The 20,925-nt window shown below is 31.6% G+C and overlaps 3 protein-coding genes across 4 annotated transcripts; all 3 read right to left on the reverse strand.

Moving 5' to 3' along the window:
* Positions 1-18: 18 nt before the first annotated feature.
* LOC103497728 (AT-hook motif nuclear-localized protein 9-like) lies at positions 19-4,634 on the reverse strand. Its single transcript, XM_008460034.3, has 5 exons — positions 2,921-4,634; positions 1,661-1,728; positions 1,052-1,183; positions 664-825; positions 19-457 (listed from the first exon to the last, which is right to left on the reverse strand). The coding sequence occupies exons 1-5, from the start codon at positions 3,330-3,332 to the stop codon at positions 227-229; spliced, it is 1,005 nt and encodes a 334-aa protein (XP_008458256.2). The 5' UTR covers positions 3,333-4,634; the 3' UTR covers positions 19-226.
* A 7,403-nt stretch (positions 4,635-12,037) lies between these two features.
* On the reverse strand, positions 12,038-15,372 carry LOC103497729 (uncharacterized). The gene is made up of 3 exons (XM_008460037.3): positions 15,073-15,372; positions 14,854-14,908; positions 12,038-12,644 (listed from the first exon to the last, which is right to left on the reverse strand). The coding sequence occupies exons 1-3, from the start codon at positions 15,232-15,234 to the stop codon at positions 12,298-12,300; spliced, it is 564 nt and encodes a 187-aa protein (XP_008458259.1). The 5' UTR covers positions 15,235-15,372; the 3' UTR covers positions 12,038-12,297.
* Positions 15,373-16,887: 1,515 nt separating this feature from the next.
* On the reverse strand, positions 16,888-20,312 carry LOC103497730 (riboflavin biosynthesis protein PYRD, chloroplastic). Of its 2 annotated transcripts, XM_051091964.1 has the most exons (5): positions 20,172-20,312; positions 19,221-19,587; positions 18,335-18,633; positions 17,370-17,990; positions 16,888-17,128 (listed from the first exon to the last, which is right to left on the reverse strand). In XM_051091964.1, exons 1-4 carry the CDS (start codon positions 20,198-20,200, stop codon positions 17,408-17,410), a joined length of 1,278 nt encoding a protein of 425 aa, XP_050947921.1. In that variant the 5' UTR covers positions 20,201-20,312; the 3' UTR covers positions 16,888-17,128; positions 17,370-17,407. The 2 variants fall into 2 exon arrangements, with proteins under 2 accessions (XP_050947921.1, XP_008458260.2); XM_008460038.3 differs by lacking the exon at positions 16,888-17,128 and having other exon boundaries at positions 17,158-17,990.
* Between the last annotated feature and the right edge of the window lie 613 nt (positions 20,313-20,925).

The raw sequence follows: 20,925 nt of genomic DNA on the forward strand, positions 1-20,925 counted from the left end.
GATTTGAATCAGACAGAATTTTCACAAAGCCAGACTTGGATTCATGTTTCATTGGTCAACATAGGAAAACAAAAGAACATAAAACTACAAATTAGAATGTCAACAATCAGGATCTAACCACAGCAACATAAATCCAAACTCAATCCCACTCAACCCTACACATTTCACAAGTACTCTAACAAAGACCCTGTGTAAAAATCAACTGAACTCGCTCGCTCGCTCGCTCTCAACCGCGCATCAGATCGATGTCAATGTGAGCATTACGCATGTCCAGAGACTGTGAGGATGGCCACATACTAACCGAGGACGTCGGAGTCAGATTCTGATTCTGCTGCACACTCGCAATTGCAACTGCATGGTCTACAGACTGATGATCCGAGTCGATTACACCTTCAATAGCTTCCCTCTTCTTGTACTTTGATTTTGAACTACCCCACATGAAGCTTCCTACTATCACCTAATAATGCATTCATGTTTCAATTAGTCTTTTCCTTGATAAAGAAACGACTCTAAAGTTTCACGTCATAGATTCAACTGACCGTAAAACTCAGACCTTATGTAGCAATTGGATTATAGTATAGAATAGTTTTTATTTCGAATTGAGTTTTCGACAAAGCATTGCGAAGCAATAGCCTCCAGAACCAACCAAAACTAAGAAACTACCTGAACCGGGGTTGCTGCAACAAGTGCTCCTCCTACCCCACCACCAATAACGCGCCCATCAGGGCTAGCAAGGGAGACACTAAGGCCACCAGTGCGGTTCCTAGAACCAGCAATTTCGCCAAGAGCGTATGAGCCCGACAGACATATTATCTCAAAACGCCCCTGCAGAACAACAAATTCAGATACAGAACTCAAGAGTTATGACACAAGTTCAAGTCAGTTCTACAGAATCCAGTAGACTAAAATTGCTAAAAGTTGCTATACTCATACGGTAGGAATCAAATCTCAAGCTAAGATATTAAAATCAACAACGAAATGTAAACGTGAGGTCAGATAGTTATCCTGTGAGAACATATATCCATCTATAACATAAAAAAAATAGACAAACCTCGTATGTAACTGTGCCTCCTGAAGTCGAAGGCTGACGAAGAGTAACAGTGGAAACAGCACCATTTGCTGACAAGATGCATACAACTCTAGGTCCCTGCTGCGAAAATGACATGATCTTGGCAGCAACATCCTACATAATAGTCAAATAAACATCAAGGTTTGACTACGAATGTAGTTTCTCGATCAAATAAATAAGATGCCCAGTATCTCATAGCAAACATCTACTTTTGGAACAATTGCTACCTCCCAAATTTTGATGAAAATACTGTCTTTCCACAATATGATGAAAATCTAAATATTTAATTGCTCCATTTTTATTGATTATCATTTTAATTCTGAACTATTAGTGTTTAGTTTTGGCTCATTTGATATGATATTCTACCAAACAACATTTAAACAAATATATATATATATATATATATATATATATATATATATATATATATATATTTATAGACACCCACACATATGAAGAAGTGTATGTATAAATTTCCCACACTTCACAAATGAAACTATAGAAATTTTGTCATAATTTAATAATGATATTAATAGAAGATAAAATGTAGTGCGAAAATAAAAGAAACAGACAGACGAGGAAACAGCATACTTCTCCTATTCCAATGGTGATAACATGTGGAGTAAAACCCATGCCAGCTGACCCAGAAAGTGTTTCACCTACAAAAAGGAAAAAAATGCATTCTTTATATTAGTGAAACTGCGAATTGGAACCCATTAATTTAATATTTTTTTCAATTCAGTTGAGCCTGCAAGAGAGGATTGAACTGTTCAAGATACTTTACAAATTATGGGAAATTAAATACCTTAGGAATCTGTTCAAAAGATTAAGACATCTACGAAATTTCTATTATAGTTATTAATAAAATTTCAAATATTGAGCATGGTCACAGCATGTTATGTTCAGATCTACCCAAGTAAGTTTTATAACAAATATTCAAGGTTAATAATCACTTCTAGTCTCTAAACTTCGATTTGTAATAAACACTTGTCCCTATGCTGATATAGTTCTCATGGTGAAAATCAGTGTTAAGATTTATTGGGATTTCTTACTTAGGTATATTATATCAATAAACCAATTAAGAGCTCAAAATATTTATAAGCTAAAAAGTCAAAATCATTAAATATAAAAAGTTCGACATTAAATTTAATGGAATTTCTTACCACAGGAATTAAATTATTACATACCAAAGTACAAGGAGTAAATTGTTACAAAGTTGAAAGTAGGACCGAATCATTAGAAATTGAAGTTCAAGGATTAAATCGTTGCCTCCATGAAAGTTCATGGACCAAAAGTGATTATTATCCAATACTAAATTCTAGTTGGTGACCACTCCAACAATAGTTTTTTATTTAAAGCTTAGGCCTAGAATAAAATATTTGATAATTGAAGAACTAATTAAATAGATGAAAGTTAGGGACAAGATAAAACAAGAATGGAAGTATAGTAATCTAAATAGATTGTACACCTAAAAAGGAAAAAGAAACACAAAAGTATCATTTAAAACAAGTTTAGTCTTTATGATGCAAAAACATTCTTAGAAATTATTCATGAAAGACAATTTTCTAAAATTGTTTAAAACAAATAAGAAAAGTTAAGTATATTCAAACCTTTTAAATTCTCCCAAGATAAACAATTATACTATTAATGCTACAGTATAGATTTATATTTTTAAAACCCCACCCCCTACTCCTCTTTTTGCCACATTTATCCATTAAATTATAGTAAAATAGTCCACCATTGAACTCTTTCAACTAACAGAGAGAAACTTCTTCGTGAAACCAAACAATTACCTTGAGTACAAGAAAGTTATTATGGTAAGAGTGCCAAAAGGATTGAAGAAAAACTTACAAAGAGAAGCCAATTGTTGCTTCTTTCCAGAGCCGGGAGGCCGTCCCCTTCCCCGCTTTGGGGATGAAGCTACAGTGGCAGGATTTACAGCAGAAGGGGAGGGAGAGAGTGCCAAAGACACAGTCCCTTCAGTTCCGTACTTGCGAGGGCGGCCTCGCTTGCGTTTCACGGGCTCGCTGGCAACCACTCCACCAGATTGAGCCCCTACATTGCCACCATAGGGTGAAATACCAGAGTTAGGGTCCATTGGCAACCCTGATCCAACATTGTTGCCTCCAGTGTTGGTTTGAAATGCCACATTTGGGTTAGTAGAGGAACGCAAACCCTGTGTTCCAGAGCCAGAGTTGCTAATTCCCCGCTGCATATAAAACGATTGCGACCCCGATAACGCCATCGGATCCCTTCGATCCATCTACTTACTTCTGAGACTTAACTTGATATCTAAACAAAGAGTAGGTTCAAGGTACTAAGAGGAAGAACAACAAGAAGAACTACTACGACTACAACAAAAACACAGGAAGGAGAGTTTCTACAAGGTCAGAATGTCAATAGAAAATTGAAACAACAATGCATTTCTCGGAAATGAAGCTGGAAAAGTGGAAGTTAAAAAGACGCAGAAGAATTGAAGGGAAAGGGAAGAATCATAACAAAGAGTAAAAGGGGGTTTGATTTAGAAGACAGAACAACTTGGCAACCAAATAAAAACACAAAAAAGAGAGAAGGAAAGAAAAAGCTTGAAGTAGAAGATAAAGGGAACAGAGGAACTAAAACCGGTCCACAACCAACACCAGCACGTTATCAACAACCTTAAACACCAAGCATCTTTTCAGGAATAAACCTCAAATCGTGAGAGGAAAAAAAAATAAAGAAAAGAAAAAGAAAAGGGTGAAAGAAAGTTGAAACTCCAGGAACAAAAAAAAACCACTCAAATCCCACAAACTTTGAGAAATGCTAAAAGAAAAAAGGAGCTAAAACAGGACAGATAATGAAAATAACACTTTCCCCAGTTTTGCTTCCACTCCTCTCTCTCCCCTTTCTCAACTCAAACAAAAGAGAGAACATCAAAATGCCATTTCATTCAAAAACACAAAACACCCAAATCCCCATTTTTCTCAATGAACAACATGCAAAGAAGAAGATCAAAATTAGGAGAGAAAAAAAAAACAAAAATAAAAAATAAAAAGAGATAAAGAAGCAGAAGAATCTCAAACAAACAGAGAAAGGGGAAAAGAGAGAAGGGTAATGCAGGGGGGAGAAAAAAGGGAAATTGGGTTGATACACATTGAAGAAGAGCAATAACTCCAAAAACCCAGAAGGTAATAATTCAATACGGAAACACTGAGCAAAAGTCCTTATCAGAATACATATTTCTAGGGCAAGAAGAAGAAAGAAGGGTGTTTCACTCTGTTTCGTTTCTCTCTCTTCTGAGTTGTGATTAAGAAGAGAGAGAGTAGTGGGTAATGGGTTGTTTTTGCTTTAGGAAGGAAGGAAAGAGAGATAATTTGAGAAACCAAACAAAATCTCTTAACAGAGAAAGCGCTTTTTGTTTTTTGGATAACATTACACTTTCTTCTTCTTCTTCTTCTTCTTCTTCTTCTTCTGCTTCTACTACTACTACTACTTCTCTCTCCATAATCAATCGATTAAATCATTCTTGTTGTGGTTGAGAAACAAGCGCTTTTGAACGCGTGATTGGAGAGTATGTTGATGTGAATTGCTAATTATGAGATTCCCATGAGCACCACCACATACTCACCCTCTCATTTTTTGGATTTTTGGCCTTTTCTTTTCCTTCCCTAAATTCAATTCTCAAAATGTTTACACAAAATTATGTCTAAATCATTTTTGGACTATATTGATTTTTTCATATTTGTCTAGAGCTTAACTAAAGTTTGGCATTTAAGATTTGTAATAAACCAAAAGTGGTCTTTTGCTAACGTTAGTCATCTGTCGAACTATTCATTTGACCATAAGACGTGTACAAAGGTTTAATGTTTTGTTAGTTCTCGTTTTTTTCCTCTCATTTCTCGTTCCTCTCTACGTAACTACATTTCTTTTCTTTCATCCGGATTCTTTCTCTCGCTCAAATTCACATTCCTTCTTCCATTTTTTATTTTTCACATTGCATAACGCATAACGAATAAATTTCATGAACATCATGCTCCATGTTCCTCTCATGACTCGTTTGGCAAAACAAAGAACAAAGTAAATTTGTGACCATCCCACTCCCATAATCGTACCGTTTTTGAAACTTTGTTATTTGTTTTGATAGTATAAAAAATAATATTAGAATAGGACATTAAATTAATTTTAAACTATATAAAACATATTTGAGAGGGTGGTCTTAAATGCAATAAACAACCCTTATACCTAAACAAATTAACATATATATCAATATATATATATATATATTATTCTAATTTCTTCTTCTTTTCTTATCAATCGTTATGATTAAAAACTTTATTGTTTGGTCATTGTATGATTGGCTACATTAGAGTGGGTTTCACCTTAAGGTGTTACTCTTAATTTAGTCCCCTTATTGGAGTTATTGCATTCTAATGATTTGATTATTGATTACAAGTCATATTTTTTATACTTTTTCACTTATAACAACAACAAAAAGACATATACTTTTCAAATATATTTTCTTTTTGGAAAGATATTTTTTAAAATAAATATCTTCACCATTTTCAAATACAGTAAAATAAATTAACGTTTATATAAAATATATCAAATTTTTTGCATTTTATCGATGATAGATATTGTTAAGCATCGATAGATTTATGTTAATGCGTTGATAGATATAGATGAAACTGTATCAATATCTATCATTTATATAATCTAAAATTTTGTTATATTTTGTAAATATTTTCAAACGTTTTCAAGTAAGGTAAATTACCATTTATTTTAAAAGTATATTAAATAATTAAGTCCTACCATTAAACATTTGAGGTTGTTTTAGGTGGTAAGAAAATGATCTGTAATGTAGAAGTTATTTTAAAAAAGATGAAATGTAATAAATTACTAAGAACTCAAAAAGTGTCGGAAAGAAAAAATTTGTGTGCATTTTGGATGGACTCTAGAGGTGTTCAAAAAACTCGATAACTCAATCAAGTTGGACTACCCAACCCAAACTATAAAAGTTGAGTTAGGTTAAATTATATTTTGGGTTTGGTTGGGATGAAGAATTGTAAAAAAAAAAAAAAGGATTGGATTGTCGGGTTGGGTCAACCCGACTGGGTTTATATATGACATCAGGCGTTTTGCCTTACCCAACACATTTGTCTTCGGCATTTTGCCCTACCCCATCACAATCCGTTTATGCTCGCGCACTCAACCAAAAACCCCTTTGCATTTGCAATATGTCACATTTCGGCACTCACATTTTGATACTCACGTTTGCAATCTAGCACTTAGGCTCGACGATTCAACTTTCTTTCTCTACTTTCAATGGGTTTTTTGATTTCTTGGTGAAGGCCAACATTTTCCAGTTTGGTTGGACTCTTCAGGAGTTTTCTCTCAATTATTTTGTGTTTGTTTACGTTATTGTTTTGTGTTTGCTTACATTGAGGTATTTTGCTTTTCATTTCTAAAACAAATTTCATGATTTGCTCTCATAAAATTTTTCGTTCTCAATAAAACAAATTAAATAAAAAATGATATTATTGTAACATAATAATCTCCCTTAGTTTAGTTGTTCTTTGTTAAGTCTTATTAAGTATTGGTTGTGTCAAATGCATTCATTTAAATCGTTGATAACTTTTTTGCCCAAATGCCTATATCATTTCTCTACGGTTTGTGTGCGATGGAGTTAAAAGTGCTATTTCAACATCAAATAAAAAATTGAAGAAAAAGAAAAAAAAAAAAAAAAAGGAGAGTTCTCTTCCACCATAGATAAAATCCTTCACAAACCCTTGAATGTGCTTCTAAAATCTCTATCTTTGAATATTTATCACTCTACTTTAGGACCTTGAGCCAAAGAACGTGGAAAACAATGTATGCCTTCACTATTAAGAAGTGGAATCTAAATGTTTAAATATATGCCTCTTGGGTTGTGTTGACCCTTGAATATAGAACCGAGTTCAAATCTTACCGACCCAATCACTTTAGGCTAGTCCATATTTTTCCTCCAACTCGCCTTAAAACATAACTTTTTTTAAAAAAAAAGTTTTAATCTTGTTCTTATGTGGCGAAGAGATAAGAAGAACACGTAGATAGATTCATTTTAAGATGTACCAACTCATTACCCGTGCTAGAATAATTGAATAATGTAGAGTGAAAGGAAAATAAAAGTGTGAATCCTAAAAATGGTGAATAGAAAGGGTTAGGTTAAAAATAGTAGAAAATGAGATAAGAGTTCAATATTTCAAACCATATCAAAAACACTTATGAATAAAACCACAAAACTTAAAATTGAATTTCTTGAGTTTGATTTCGTAAGCTAAAACAAGAAGAAAAAAAATCTGAAAAAATAGTGTTCCTAAAAAATAAAAATAAAATTAAAGAAACAAATTTTTTTTAGAAAAAAAGAAAAGGAAGAAAGAAAAAGAAAAAAGAAAAGGAAGGAGGATTTTTTTTTTTTTTTAAATTATAATGGGAAGAGGGACCCCTTAGTAAATGTGTGTGTTGATGAGAAAGTGAGAACACGCGGCAGAAGAGAGGCGAGTGAAAGGAGAAGAACGGAAGTGGTGGGGGAAGGGGAGTGGGACCCAGCCACCGTGAGAAACTGAGGGTTTGTTTCTTTCTTTCTTTCTTTCTTTCTTTCTTTTTTCTTTTTCTTATAAATTATATATATATATATATATATATATATATATATAAATTAAAAAAAAAAAAAAAAAAAAAAAAAAAAAAAAAAGGAATTTTGTGTAAATCTCCCAACTGTGGGCCCCATCTTCTACTCTTATCTTAAAAATATCTTTACGTGGGCTTTGAGATACTCACAAACTACAAAATCCTTATCTATCGGTCACCCCCATACTCATACTAATACTCATCAACCTTCACCCCTCTCTCTCTCTCTCTCTCTCTCGACCTTGGCCTTGGCCTTGGGACAACTTTTCCATCCTTCTTAATTGGACTTTGTTTTGGGTCCAATTCAATCCACTTTCCTCCCTTTCTTTTTCTTCTTTTATCTTTCCAAACATAACATAACACATAACTCATTCATTCTTGTCTTTCTTCCTCCTCCTTTTCTTTAAGGGATCAAAATAATTCATCTACTTTTTAATTCTTAAAATTGTATTTCATTAACCAACAAGTTTTGTAAAGTTAAATCTACCTCAACCAAAAGACATAATAAGTCAATTAGAGAAACCATACGATATAATACAAAGAGTTAACTTAATGAGTTACATGGTTGATTTACTACTAACTCTTGATCAGATCGTCTATCTCTATATATATATAATACTTATCATTATTGCAAGTGATTTTAGCACGTTAATAGAATGATTTTAAAGTTTAAAAAGTAGTATTATTTTAAATATCAAAATAAATAAATAAAAATTGAGATTAATTTAAGAATGAAACAATAACTTTTAAGACTAAAAAGTTTAGTATGATGGAATGAAATGTTGTAATAAAAATTTAATATATAATTAAAAGCAGAAGATTCATTCAACTATATAAAAATAAATAAATAATTCATCCAAAAAGGAATACTTATATATATATATATATATATATATATATATATATATATATATATATATATATATATATATATATATATATATATATATATATATATGTGTGTATATATGTGCTTTTTGAAAGCAACAAAAACAAAGATTCATTAAATAAATTAAGTCAAAGCGTTGACTTCACCTTTTGCTTTATCAATCATAATTATTTTATTTCCTCTCCCTTTCCCAACATATAGGCTTCCATTATTATTTTATTTATTATGTTAATATTCAAATTCAAATATTATGTTTGTCACACTCATATACTTGAAATGGTGAGTTAATAATTAGATTGATTTGATCTTTTCAATCTCATTCTCTATGACATGTAGGAATTTGTTAGATCAAGAATATGATTTGAGTCTTCGATGTTTTCACTCATTAATGACGGTAAATTGTATCTTAGGTTATGCTAACTTGAAGATAGTTACAAAAACGAACATAGTTCAACTTATATACAAATATGTTGTCAACTAAGAGATATTTGATTTTAAATTTTCTTTCTCTATACGTCGTAGTCAATTGTTAAAGCATTTGTAACCTTTTCTATTGGTCGTGTACTCAAATCATTGGTTTGTTTGAATGGTATAATATTAAAAATAGAGAAAATAAAAAAGCGTCTATATATATAAGATGAAGAGAAAAGTAGCCATACAATTTTGAATTTATATAACAAATCCAAAAAGTTGAATAGACCTAAAGTTAATCAAATAATGTTGTCTAGATGGTCGGATACAAGATATATATATATATCTTTAACAAAATATCTCGAGGTCAAATTACATTTTTAGTCTTCATATTTTATTTGGGTTCTAATATTTTCAAATGTTACACGGTTTTCTCTGTATATAAATAAATTTTATCACAAGATTTGCTCACAAAAATAAAATTTAAGATTGAGTTGGATTTTAGGAGTTTATTTTAGCATAAAAGAGAGAAAGATAATATGGTTAAACAAAAGAAAGTCATTTTAAATGACAAAACTCGTGAAAATATGAATAAACATAACAAAATTTCATAATTTACCATTGTCTATCAAAACAAATTTATTTGTAACATTCTTGCTATATTTGAAAACAAATACCCATAAAATTTATGTGAATTAATTTTAAGAAAAATTGCATCATATGACAAAAAAATTTAGAAAAAGAAAACAGACCATAACACCTTTTTTCCGCTTATTGATTAATGATATCGAAACAAAGAGCTATAAAAGAGTTATATACTTTTAAATTTGTTACTTTTGCAGTGATATAAATTCTGTTATCATAAATCTTCTTACTATTTTTAAAAACGTCCCTATTATAATTAATCAATAGTAAAACTTTGCAAAGGTAAAGGATAAGAATTGGGAAAAAGTAAAACTAAAAATAGAATCCTCAAAGTTACTATTAAAAAGATTAATATAATAAAAGTAGGGGTTGTACTTTGAATCAAGGAAATTAAGATTGACATTAATGACAAAAAGCATACTTTATATGATAAGAGAAGGAATCTATATATATAAAATGAACAAAATAAAAAAAAGCAAAGCTATGATTTTCACCTAATTATAATATGAATTGACAAAGGCTTATCTAAATTCTTTGTTCAAACACATCATTAATACACAATTAAGCAAATGGTCAAAACTTAATTAATTTCAACTATCTTACTATTATTGCCCCTTTTATCACAAACTAATTAAAGACATTAATTTCCACTTCTTTTCATATGATGATATAAACACATATATTACAATTTTTTTTTTTTTTTTTTTGATATGTCAAAGAATTTGCTTCCACTAAATACATCTAAAAATTAACTTCAAAGTTTATAAACATTTAAAATTTCCTATTTATTCTTCTTTTTTTTTTTAGAAGATTTAATTTTATTTATGATCAAATTTTAACGTAAATTGCGTTATTTTTTGGTTAATATTTTTAATAATTTTTAAATATAATAAAATAAATTAAGATATTTACCAAATTTTATTAATTTAAAAATATTATTGTAAGATAGTCAAAAAAAAAAAAAAATCATTTAAACTTTTAAACTTATATAAGTAATCTAATTTAAAAACTTTATTATTATTGTCATATTTAAAAATGGTAAATTGCGGACTTTTATAAATGTTGATTTGAGCAAAAATGAATAATTATAATTTGGATAAACAAAATTCTAAAAAAGTTTTTTGAGAATTTAAATTAATACTTTTTCAGAAAGGGAAGAGTGTGTGGAGATTGATATAAATGCAAATATTTTTCTTTCCACTGCTACATTTAATTACAATGGAAATAAATGGGAAATTGCACCAGAAATTAATCATTTAAATTCCTCATATTGATTTCAAGACTCTTTCCTCTTAAATATGAAGGTATTTAAATTACACCTAAAAAAATGTTTGCCATTATTATATATATTGATAATAAGTTTCAAGTGTTTTTCTTTTTTCTTTTTAAAATTAATTTTGTATTTTCTTACATTTTTCTTTAAATAATCTAACAATTTTTAAAAGTGCCTTTTAGAAGTCAAAAAGTTAACAAAGAAAATCTTTCACAAATTCAAATTCCACAAAGTTATGGATATGAATTTTCCTTAAAATTTATCTCAGAAAATTATTTATTATTGTTGTTATTAGTACACTAAGTTGGTCCTAGATTTTGACCGTATCGTAAAAAAGGAATTCCTGTCGCCAATACTTTTAATAAACCACTCACAATTAACGATGATTTATGGTTAAGACTTGATTTAAAATTTAATTTGAATCATACAAATTCCATCCTTAAAGCAAAGTAGTAGTTTCAATTATACCTTTAAATTTATTCGAGTGTTAAAATTCGACACCCAATCTTGAAACTCAATTTTTGAGAGTCCATCTTACAAATTCAAGAATAAGAATTCAATTCTGTTCACGAGTAGAGATATACTTCCAACTATTGATTTGAGCAATTTATCCTAAAAATTTAATTGGTAGGGAATAAGGTGGGCCTATAATTCAATGCAATGAGATAGACATATTAACAAATTATAGATAAGGTTTCATTTTCAAACCTTGAAGTAGACGTTGCTCTCAGTTTGAATTAGGCTTATTATTATTATTATTATTTTGTCTATTTCTTTTTTTACCTTCCCTTACTTTTTTTAGAAAATTCGAACTAAGAACTTTTAATGGAAAAAGATTACAAAAGATAATGATAAAAATCTATCACTGACAAACCGTATTGTAAATAAACTTGTACTTTACTCTTTTCTTAAAAATAAAAACGATTCGGTCATTGTGTGTAATATCTGGTGTTAAACTCTTTCATAAATATAATTTTTTGACACTAAAAAATAATAATAAAAGTTTCACTATGGTAAAAAGTAAAAAGGACATTTAGAAGATTAACACCAAATTAAAAATAAGTTCTACTTGTAAAACTATAAAGAGTAATTTAATCATCTAATCTATTAAATTAATATGTCTATATTTCAGCAGCAACAATTTTGTACATTACTTGGGAATTGGTTCAACAAAGACCCCATTTCCATATGTTAAACATCTAAGGTATTAGATAAAAGAACATCACTGTTAATAGCTTCATTACTTGAACTTCCACATTGTAGATTCACAATTTCACATTCTAAATAGAAGGCTATTTCATCTATTGAATGTTCATCTTAAGTCATGATAAAATAGAACACTTCCCTAGCATATTAATTTCAAAATCATGATTCTGATGAATCAATGGGATTCTTTTCTCGAAATACTTCCTTCGTAATTCCATAGTATACCGGTTCGGTACCTGTGAAGGCAATGAAATTCCAGCCAAATGCCGATCCACCAACAACGTAAGATCCAGATATCGGGCCATCATTCGCACGCTGCTTTTCTGGGGCATAACTTGAAGGGTTATTACTTTCATATGATTTTGTAGATGACTTGTCCCCCAGTTTACCATCATGGTGTTGTTCTCGGGCCAGACCATCGAGCACATTACAAGTCTTTTCAATGTAAAGAGTTTCTGAAGTTGCTGACATCATCGATGCATACATGTCCTGTAGAACCTTTATTCCTGCATCAGAACAAATTTCCTTGAAACTTAAATTATGGTCATTGTTCAGAATCAGATCATGCATTCCACGAAAATAGGACTTGTTGAAACAATATCCCCCAGCCCAAAATAAAAACTAACATAAAGAATTTTGAATGATCCCATGTTTTCGAACAATTTCTGGTTGGAAGAGTCCATGAGCAAGCCTAGCCAGGAACAAGACTTCATAAACATCATATAAGTGAAGTAGCTCTCTTCAGATTCTCTTTTAGGAAAAAAATGTATCAATGACCGCCATTAGCAAGAAAAAATCTGATCTACTCTCTACCGAATCTTCCTACACACTACGGCGATCTTATCGAGGCTCTCCTACAGTCTTCACATATGGGATATGAAATAGTTCGGAACATTCTTAGGATATTTGGGGGATATTGGTTGTTAACTAAGGAGTTTATTGGTGAAGTGGTTATAAGCAGAGTAGGGTGGGGGGAGGGGAAGGTAGGGGGTTGGGACTTGTGAGGAGGTAGGTTTTGGAGGAAAGATCATTGGGCCAGACTTGGAACCTTGAAGTCATCGATGGTGTACCCAGATGGCATCAAGAAGCAAAATAAATGCAAAACGGTCAGAAGAACAGGGAGAATGAAAAGCCACAAAGGAAAATTTCAGAACCACGTTTTGGAGGAACAAAAAACTATGAACTACTTGCAGACTTACAGTGTTATGAACATTATGGCTGAGAAGAATCTCAAGGAGTAGCCTAGGCAGTTGGGCATACACCTCAAGGATCTAATTGCTTGTGTGAATAACTGCTGGAGGGAGTGGAGTTTCAGATTTCATAACTCGTGAGATGTTGGAGTCTAGGGTGATATCAAGGCTCAACTAAAAAAATAATAGTTTGATTCATGAAGGCATGTGGGTCCAGTAATGGGTTTGACACTCAATTAAAAAATAATTTTCCTCCTCTTTAAACCCATGAGACTAAAATTTCTTCCAAAATTTGGGATTTCATTTCATAGAAGTGTCTTGGTAAGCTTACATTGCACCTCAACTAATCTCATGGGACAACTCGACCCTACTATATATGGGTACCAAGGAAACTCGTAGGATAGTAAGTCCTATGTAGATGGTCAACAGCACCATGGATTGAGCCCATGATCTCTGGCTCTATATCAAGGTTATGCTCCCTTGTTTATCACTAGAGCAACCCATGATGGTTGATGCTCAATGCACAAATTAAAATTTGCTATGGACAAACTAGTTGATCAAAAAAACCCTGAGAACAAAGTGTGCTTGGGATCAAAGTAATTACCATCATCAATAGGCAAATTTAGATTACAGAGAAATTAGTCATTACTTAAGGGCCTAAGGCATTCGATAGTTAAGTGGTTTTAAATAGAGCAGGCTGGGGGGTTTTGAGAGTAGATGTACTTCAAGGAGGAGTTGCGAGAGAGTACCTTACCTTTCAAAAGTCTCAACCAATGTGAAAGACAGAGGAGAACATGCGGTTGATAATCCCACCAAACGTGTATATCACACCACATGCTAAGATTCTATCTTAGTCAGCCTACAAACCACAGGCTATATAGGAAGAGAAAATGGTGTATAAGATTACCCTTAACAAAGACCCTTAGAAGTTGGAACATTATTGTGGTAAACCCTTATTTTACTTTAGTCGCTCAAAAGAAAAAGAATACAAAGGTTAACACACACCAAAGGATCCGTTGTACATTCCACAAGATTTTTCTTTTATAGGGAATGGGAAGGAACTCTCATTTGGATATGTCTTGACAATTTCTAAATGACACAAAATTATCCCACACATGTTCTCTTTCTCCTAAGCCTCCATGTGTTTCATGCATAACTAAAAAGGGGAAAAAGGGTGCTTTCAATTTGAGACCTCATGAATAATGTTCATATGTGATGCATCTCGCTAAGAAACGAGAGAAGTTTTAGAAAAGATTAACTTGATTTTATTTTTTTACGGATCCTAATTTTTGTAATCTGCTCTTGAGCTAAATCTAAACATCTAAGAGAAGCAACCATGATACAGAAACATTAATAGATAACCAATGAGAAAGCAAAATGGAAACAGGAAACAAGAAGATAGTTCCAACGGGTTAGTAAGATCGTTTCAAACTAGCTTCTCAAGCTACATACATGTCAAACAGTATAAAAATTTGAAAAATGTTCCATCGAGTCAGTGTTGGGAGGTGAATCAAAATGCACTTACTTTCTCGAATTTCAGTAGCTGCCTTGCAATTGCGAAAGTCAGGAGTCTTCATAACCTTCAAGAGAGAGAGAAGAAAACCAAAGCAAAATAGTCTCAAACACCCTGAATTAGCAACAAAAAAAAAAAAAAAAACTTTCCCAATTTAAATTTTCACCAGATACAAAGAAAACCCAGAAACAAAAATCGAGAAAATCGTTAAAAACAAGCAGAGATTATTACCTCGAGAAAATGAGGACGAAGATCTCTAATAACAGCGCGCATCTTTGTAAATTGGACGTAAGCATTTCTGTCAAGTGGGCGCTTCTTAAGTTTGGGAGGAAGAGGAGGCAATGTCTGAGATGGAGCTGTAGTTGGAGGAACTGCTGCTTTGGTTTCCTCCATGGAAAAAGAAACCTCAAAAAATTTATCGTTCTTGAATCCTCAATAAGGGTTTCCCAAGGAAGGAGACGACAACAAATCGAAGAAATCCCCAAATTACCTTTGGAAACTCTCACAAAACTTCTCCATTGAAAAATATTAATTTAGTTCTTATCTTTGAAACATTATTCCGTTTTACTCCAATTTTAGTTTTAGTATTTACATAATAATTTAGTTTTCTAATCATTTTAATTATAAAATTTTAGAGCATATTCACTTTATTTTATTATTATTATTTTATCAGTTTTGAGAAAATTAATTTAAAAGAAATAAAATTTAAACCCAAAAAAATGGTCAAACTATTTACAAATTATAGTAAAATATTCTCTGTTAATTACTCTCTGAATAGATACTCTAGAAGTTTATCAAAATTTATCGTTGATTGAAATTGATACATGTGTATCATTAATAAATATGAAAAAAAGTATACCAGTATCTATTAGTAATAGAAACATTTATACTATTAATAACAGAAACTGATATAAATCTATTATTGATATAGGTTGATAGAAGATTGCTTTTTTTTTTTTTTTTTCTTTTTTAGCTATTTCAATAAGTAGTTTGACATTTTTCTAATGGTAGTATCTAAATTAAAATTAAATTATATCTTAACACAATTTAAAAAAAAAAAGTAATAAAGGAGAAAAAGTGAAATAAAAGTTGTAAAATGGGATAGATAAAAGATAAGAACAATACATGGTTGGAATGGGATTGGAGATTTTGCTCCTCATCACCTTCTTCTAAGTAAATATTATGATAGTTTTATTTGTTTAAATAACTATTTGTTAAGAACATTTTTTTTGTGTTTTTATTATAAAATTTAATATAAATAATTACTAAGTAAACAAACCAAAAAATATAACGCATAATTGAAATATTGATATCTTAATTTTATGATAATTTCACGCATAATTGAAATATGGATATCTCAATTTTATGATAATTTCGAGTTTGATATTTTTCAAGAAATTATAAACAAAAGAATAAATATTAATAAACATTTTATGATTTTTCAAATAAATAAATGTCTATTATTTTTATTATATCCATAGTAATAACATTTCAATATGTTTTGAATGTTCTTCTAGAATATAATAAAAAAAATTTGATTTATCTCTTATATCGATGTCAAACCATAAAAATGTGAAAATATCGATACATTGATGAAAATTTAACTTGGAGAAAATACATTATTCGTTTTCTATATTTGATCATTGAAAATTAATAACAAGTCAAGTCAAAATTCATGTATTTAAATGAAAAAAACTCTCGATTGATATATTTTATTTAAATGAAACACTAGTCAATCTAACTCAATAACATATCATAAACATGAAATCAAAAGTTAAAGCACTAATTAGTCTATATTAATTACAAGTATTAACAAGGTCGAGAGTAAATATTTTGTTAGTACATAATTTGAAGTTCTTCAAGTCGACACTTCTCAGTCTTGAGAGTAAATATTTTGTTGGCCATAGTTTGAACTTGTTTTAAATGGTCCATATAATTCTTCCATCTTATTAGCTCGAATAGACCAAGAATGTCACTTCTCAAATAAATAGACACGTACCTCTAAATCTCAAAAATCACAAATTCATGATGGTAATTAATATATACACACACAAATATATATAATAATTTATTTATTCATTTTTGAATGTACACAATACATGTTAAATATGAAACACAAATTATTACACTAAATAAATGCAACACAAGTATTGTAATACAAAATGAAAAAGGGATATTTTAACTTGAAAAATATTTAATCACTTTTTCTCTCAAACCCTCATTTTCGCTTTGATAGAAGAGGGAGTTGAGGTAATAGCTCATAGGATCAGAAAGACGATTGCTTAAACTGAAAAAAAATGCAGTAAAAACCATGTATTGGTTCAAAGATGATTATTGGATTTTTAGAAAAAATTAGAAAAATTAGTCTCTCCCCCACTAGGTTTACACTTATTTTCATATTACAACACAAATATAGAAGAAGTAAGAGATTTAAGAGAAAAGCAATGCCTTAACCATATTTAGTTAGCTCATAATCAGTGAATTATATTTAGAAAAAAAAAAAAAAAAAAGATTGGTAAAGGTATTACCTTCATTTGTGTTAATTGAAAATTTGTGATGTCCAATGCTAGAGATTGCCTTCCAATACAACACTCTGTCCACACATCCTTGGCTCCAAACACTTCAACTTCAAATTTTCAGCCATACTCTTGAACCAAGATTCACTCTGGCTCTCACTCCATTGTGGCAACACTTCCACAACTACTTTTTGCAACAATTTCTCCTCAATTCCCTCCTTTATTAGTTCTTCATGAACTCCCAACTTTGCTCTCACATCCCACATTACACTGTTTAGTCCTTGGCTCTGGCAGTAATTCAAAATGTTGTTCATATTTAATTGGTCCAGAACTACCGTTTCAATCCCTCTCTCGCTTACTACTTCTTCTTTGTTTGTTAAGATAACTACTTTGGTAGTTGGGTTGGTAATGCGAGGAACAGGGATCGAACCATCGGGACTCGATAGAATGATCCAAAGGGGTTGCTTGGCTCCATGTTCATTGGATGAAGGAATTTCGAACTCCTCAGATGATGAGGGAGGAGAAATTATAACAGCATTGTACTCTTGTAATAGTTGAGAATAGTAGCCACCAGCTTCTGCAGCTCCTTTCCCAACCTGATCTAGGAAGCAACCGTTTAAAGAGAGGGTGTACCTGTGGTCAGTCAGGTGTGGCTCTGTATTAGTAAAGAACTTACAACGGATCATCTGTTCTAGGGTGTTTTCAGCATGGTTAAAAGCACTTTTCCGTTGGTCATTGTTAGCTCAAATCACGATGTTTGCCAAAAGGTAAAAAGTACTTGTGACATGTTTGGGAGCAACTTCGACGATAGAGGTACATTTGTGAGTGATATTGAACATGATGACAATGATTATAACCATCTCAATATCAGTCTCAAACATAATGAAGTGCTCAATGAAAAGCGCTTGTAAAGTGAGTTTTTTTTTTTTTTTTTTGGCTCAAAATGCTTGTTAGAAGAACTCTCAGATGGAAGTTACCTTAGGGTGAGAAGAGGCTTCCCAGTCAAGATTTGGTGAATATATGCTTCATTAAGCTTTTTGCAGGAATCTTCTTCTATGCTGACAGTCACATCAATTCCTGCATCTCTTAGTCGTTGCACGCCTTTGGAAGCAACAATTGGATTGGGATCCACCATGCCGACCACCACTCTCTTCACTTTGGCTTTTATTAGAGCCTCTGTACACGGTGGAGTTCTACCATAGTGATTGCATGGTTCTAAAGTCACATACGCCGTTGCATTCTCTGCCAAATTCCCAGCTTCCCTCAGAGCAAATACCTATTCATTTTATCTCTCGTTTACAAAATCAGCAGCACTTTTTCATCATAAAATACATGGATAAGGTTTCATTTGATAACTATATATATATATATATATATTGTATGTATGTATATAATCCTATTTTGTTCCAGTCGTTTTGAATTTCTAAAAGTTGTCCTTAAACTTCAAATTCCCCTACCTCATTCACTGAACAACCCTCCTCCCCTACCAAAAAAAAAAAAAAAAAAAAAAAAAAAGTTCCTAAACTCTAAATTTAGTAACAATTTCACTATGAATGTATTTTACGACAACGACTCAATTATTACAAATTTTAAAAAGTACTTGTAAATTTAAAGACTAAATCTTTAGTAACTAAAGTATAAAAATTTATATAGTTACTCAGGTAAAAGTGCAATACGACAAATTGTTAACTTTTTTTTAGTAGTCTAACATCTTAAGAAAAAACAAGAAACTAACGAGAACAATTTTACCAAAAGGTTTATAACTGCAGTTATTTAACACTGTAAAACCAAAACACATCAACTATGAAAAGAGTACAGACGAGGAGAGAAAATGTGATAAGAAATTTAGGATTAAAGGTTTACCTCAGCATGAGGCTGCCCTGCTTTAGGATGAAAGCCTTCACCAACAATTTCCCCATTTTTCACAATCACACATCCCACCATGGGATTAGGACTTGTGTGCCCAATTGCCTTCCTTGCAATCTCCAAAGACCTCCTCATGTAAACTTCATCATCAACATCACAATGAACGCCTTGTATCACATTAACACATCTAACCGAATGCCCTCCCCTACAACTTCCTGATTTAACCATCCATTGCACTGAACTGGAAACCCTAGACCTAGAGCAATCGTGGAGCTTGAGTTTATCGTTGTGATTGCAATAGTAGATAGATGGCGAATGAGCATCGTTAAGAGTTGTCGGTGGAGTCAATTTTGGAGTTGCGTTCCTTCAACAAAAAGTAAAAACAACCAATCACTTAACCAAGCAAAAAGCCCCAAGTTTATCCGGAAATAGAAAAACCCTAACTGAGCCTGTCAAGTCAAATCAAACCCTGTCCCGTACTATTTCTAATCCCTTGCCAAATTCAAACTAAACATAGCAATAGGAATCCAGAAATTTCTTTCAAGTAAAAGCGAAATGTAACAAAATGGCATTCGTTTCACTATTTTACCAGAATTCAACTTAATTTTCCAAACATTGTAAGTTGAAAATGAAGTAGAAGAACAGATAGCAAAAAAGGAAAAAAAAAAAAAGAGACAGAGCTAAGGAATCAAAACGTTTTCTCATCCATAGATTGAAAGACAAGTAGAAGGAAAAACAAAGAGCAATCCAGAATTGAAAAATAATAAAAGATGATTAAATTAAAACACGAAAAAGAGAAGAGATGTGAGGGAATCCAGAAACAGAGCAACTTCAAAGTCAAATTGCATCGAGATTGAGAAATAATTGAACAAGATTCTTCTTCAGGATTGAGCGTGTTTCAATGTGAGATTCATCAGAAAGTTAAATAAGGAAAAGAAGAAAACTCACCAGAAGAAGGAGAGGGAATTGAGGGCCATGATTCGCGTTAGAGTTTCGAGAAGCTACCGGCAATGGCTAACCGGCGAGTATCTTTCTTTTAACCTTTCCCTCTTTCTTTTCACATATTCTCTTTTCTAAATTTATTTATACCAAGTTACGTTGCACGTGACATCGTGTCGTTTTAATTAAAAATAATCATTACAAAATTACCAAACATTGGTTAGTACGTTGTCTACACCGATAAATATCGATAAACTACTATCAATTATCACCTAATTGCTAATAGATTTCCATAAATGCTTATCATCATAAATCACGACTCGTTGGACACCTTTTTTGAGTAATGGACGTAACCTTGCTAGAATAATATGTATTTTGAAAAAACACACATTTCTATACAAAAAGATGTGACTATTTTGATCAATGCAAATTACTCAAACATTACGGGGGCGTTTGGGGGAAGGGTTGGATTATGAGGGTTAGGGTTATTAATCCAACCCCCGTTTGGGGGAAGGGTTATGTAACCCTAGTTTTAACTCCTTAATCCTTCCCCAACCCTTCTTCAACACTTCTTAATCCTTTTTCTAACTTTTCCTCAATCCTTCTTCACAACATTATCATAACACTTCCTTCATAACACTTCTCCCAAACACTTCCTTTATAACACTTCTCCCAAACACATCTTATCATAACACTTCCTCCATAACCTTTCCCCCAAACACATCTTATTATAATCCTAGGTTTATCATAACCCTAACCCCCC

The sequence above is a fragment of the Cucumis melo genome, chromosome 11 (assembly GCF_025177605.1).
Source record: "Cucumis melo cultivar AY chromosome 11, USDA_Cmelo_AY_1.0, whole genome shotgun sequence".
NCBI classification, from domain to species: domain Eukaryota; kingdom Viridiplantae; phylum Streptophyta; class Magnoliopsida; order Cucurbitales; family Cucurbitaceae; genus Cucumis; species Cucumis melo.

Bases quoted from the DNA above. Each gene is read 5' to 3' on its own strand.
- LOC103497728 (XM_008460034.3), bottom strand. From the start codon at position 3,332: ATGGATCGAAGGGATCCGATGGCGTTATCGGGGTCGCAATCGTTTTAT. The intron at 1,184-1,660 runs GTATGCTGTTTC...ACTATTATGTAG, and splicing joins TCACCATTGGAATAGGAGAA to GATGTTGCTGCCAAGATCAT. The intron at 826-1,051 runs GTTTGTCTATTT...GTTGTTCTGCAG, and splicing joins GAGGCACAGTTACATACGAG to GGGCGTTTTGAGATAATATG.
- LOC103497729 (XM_008460037.3), bottom strand. From the start codon at position 15,234: ATGGAGGAAACCAAAGCAGCAGTTCCTCCAACTACAGCTCCATCTCAG. The intron at 14,909-15,072 runs GTAATAATCTCT...TCTCTCTTGAAG, and splicing joins TTCGTCCTCATTTTCTCGAG to GTTATGAAGACTCCTGACTT. The intron at 12,645-14,853 runs GTAAGTGCATTT...GTTCTGATGCAG, and splicing joins AGCTACTGAAATTCGAGAAA to GAATAAAGGTTCTACAGGAC.
- LOC103497730 (XM_051091964.1), bottom strand. From the start codon at position 20,200: ATGGCCCTCAATTCCCTCTCCTTCTTCTG. The intron at 19,588-20,171 runs GTGAGTTTTCTT...TTTTTGTTGAAG, and splicing joins AATTCCCTCTCCTTCTTCTG to GAACGCAACTCCAAAATTGA. The intron at 18,634-19,220 runs GTAAACCTTTAA...TAAAATGAATAG, and splicing joins CAGGGCAGCCTCATGCTGAG to GTATTTGCTCTGAGGGAAGC.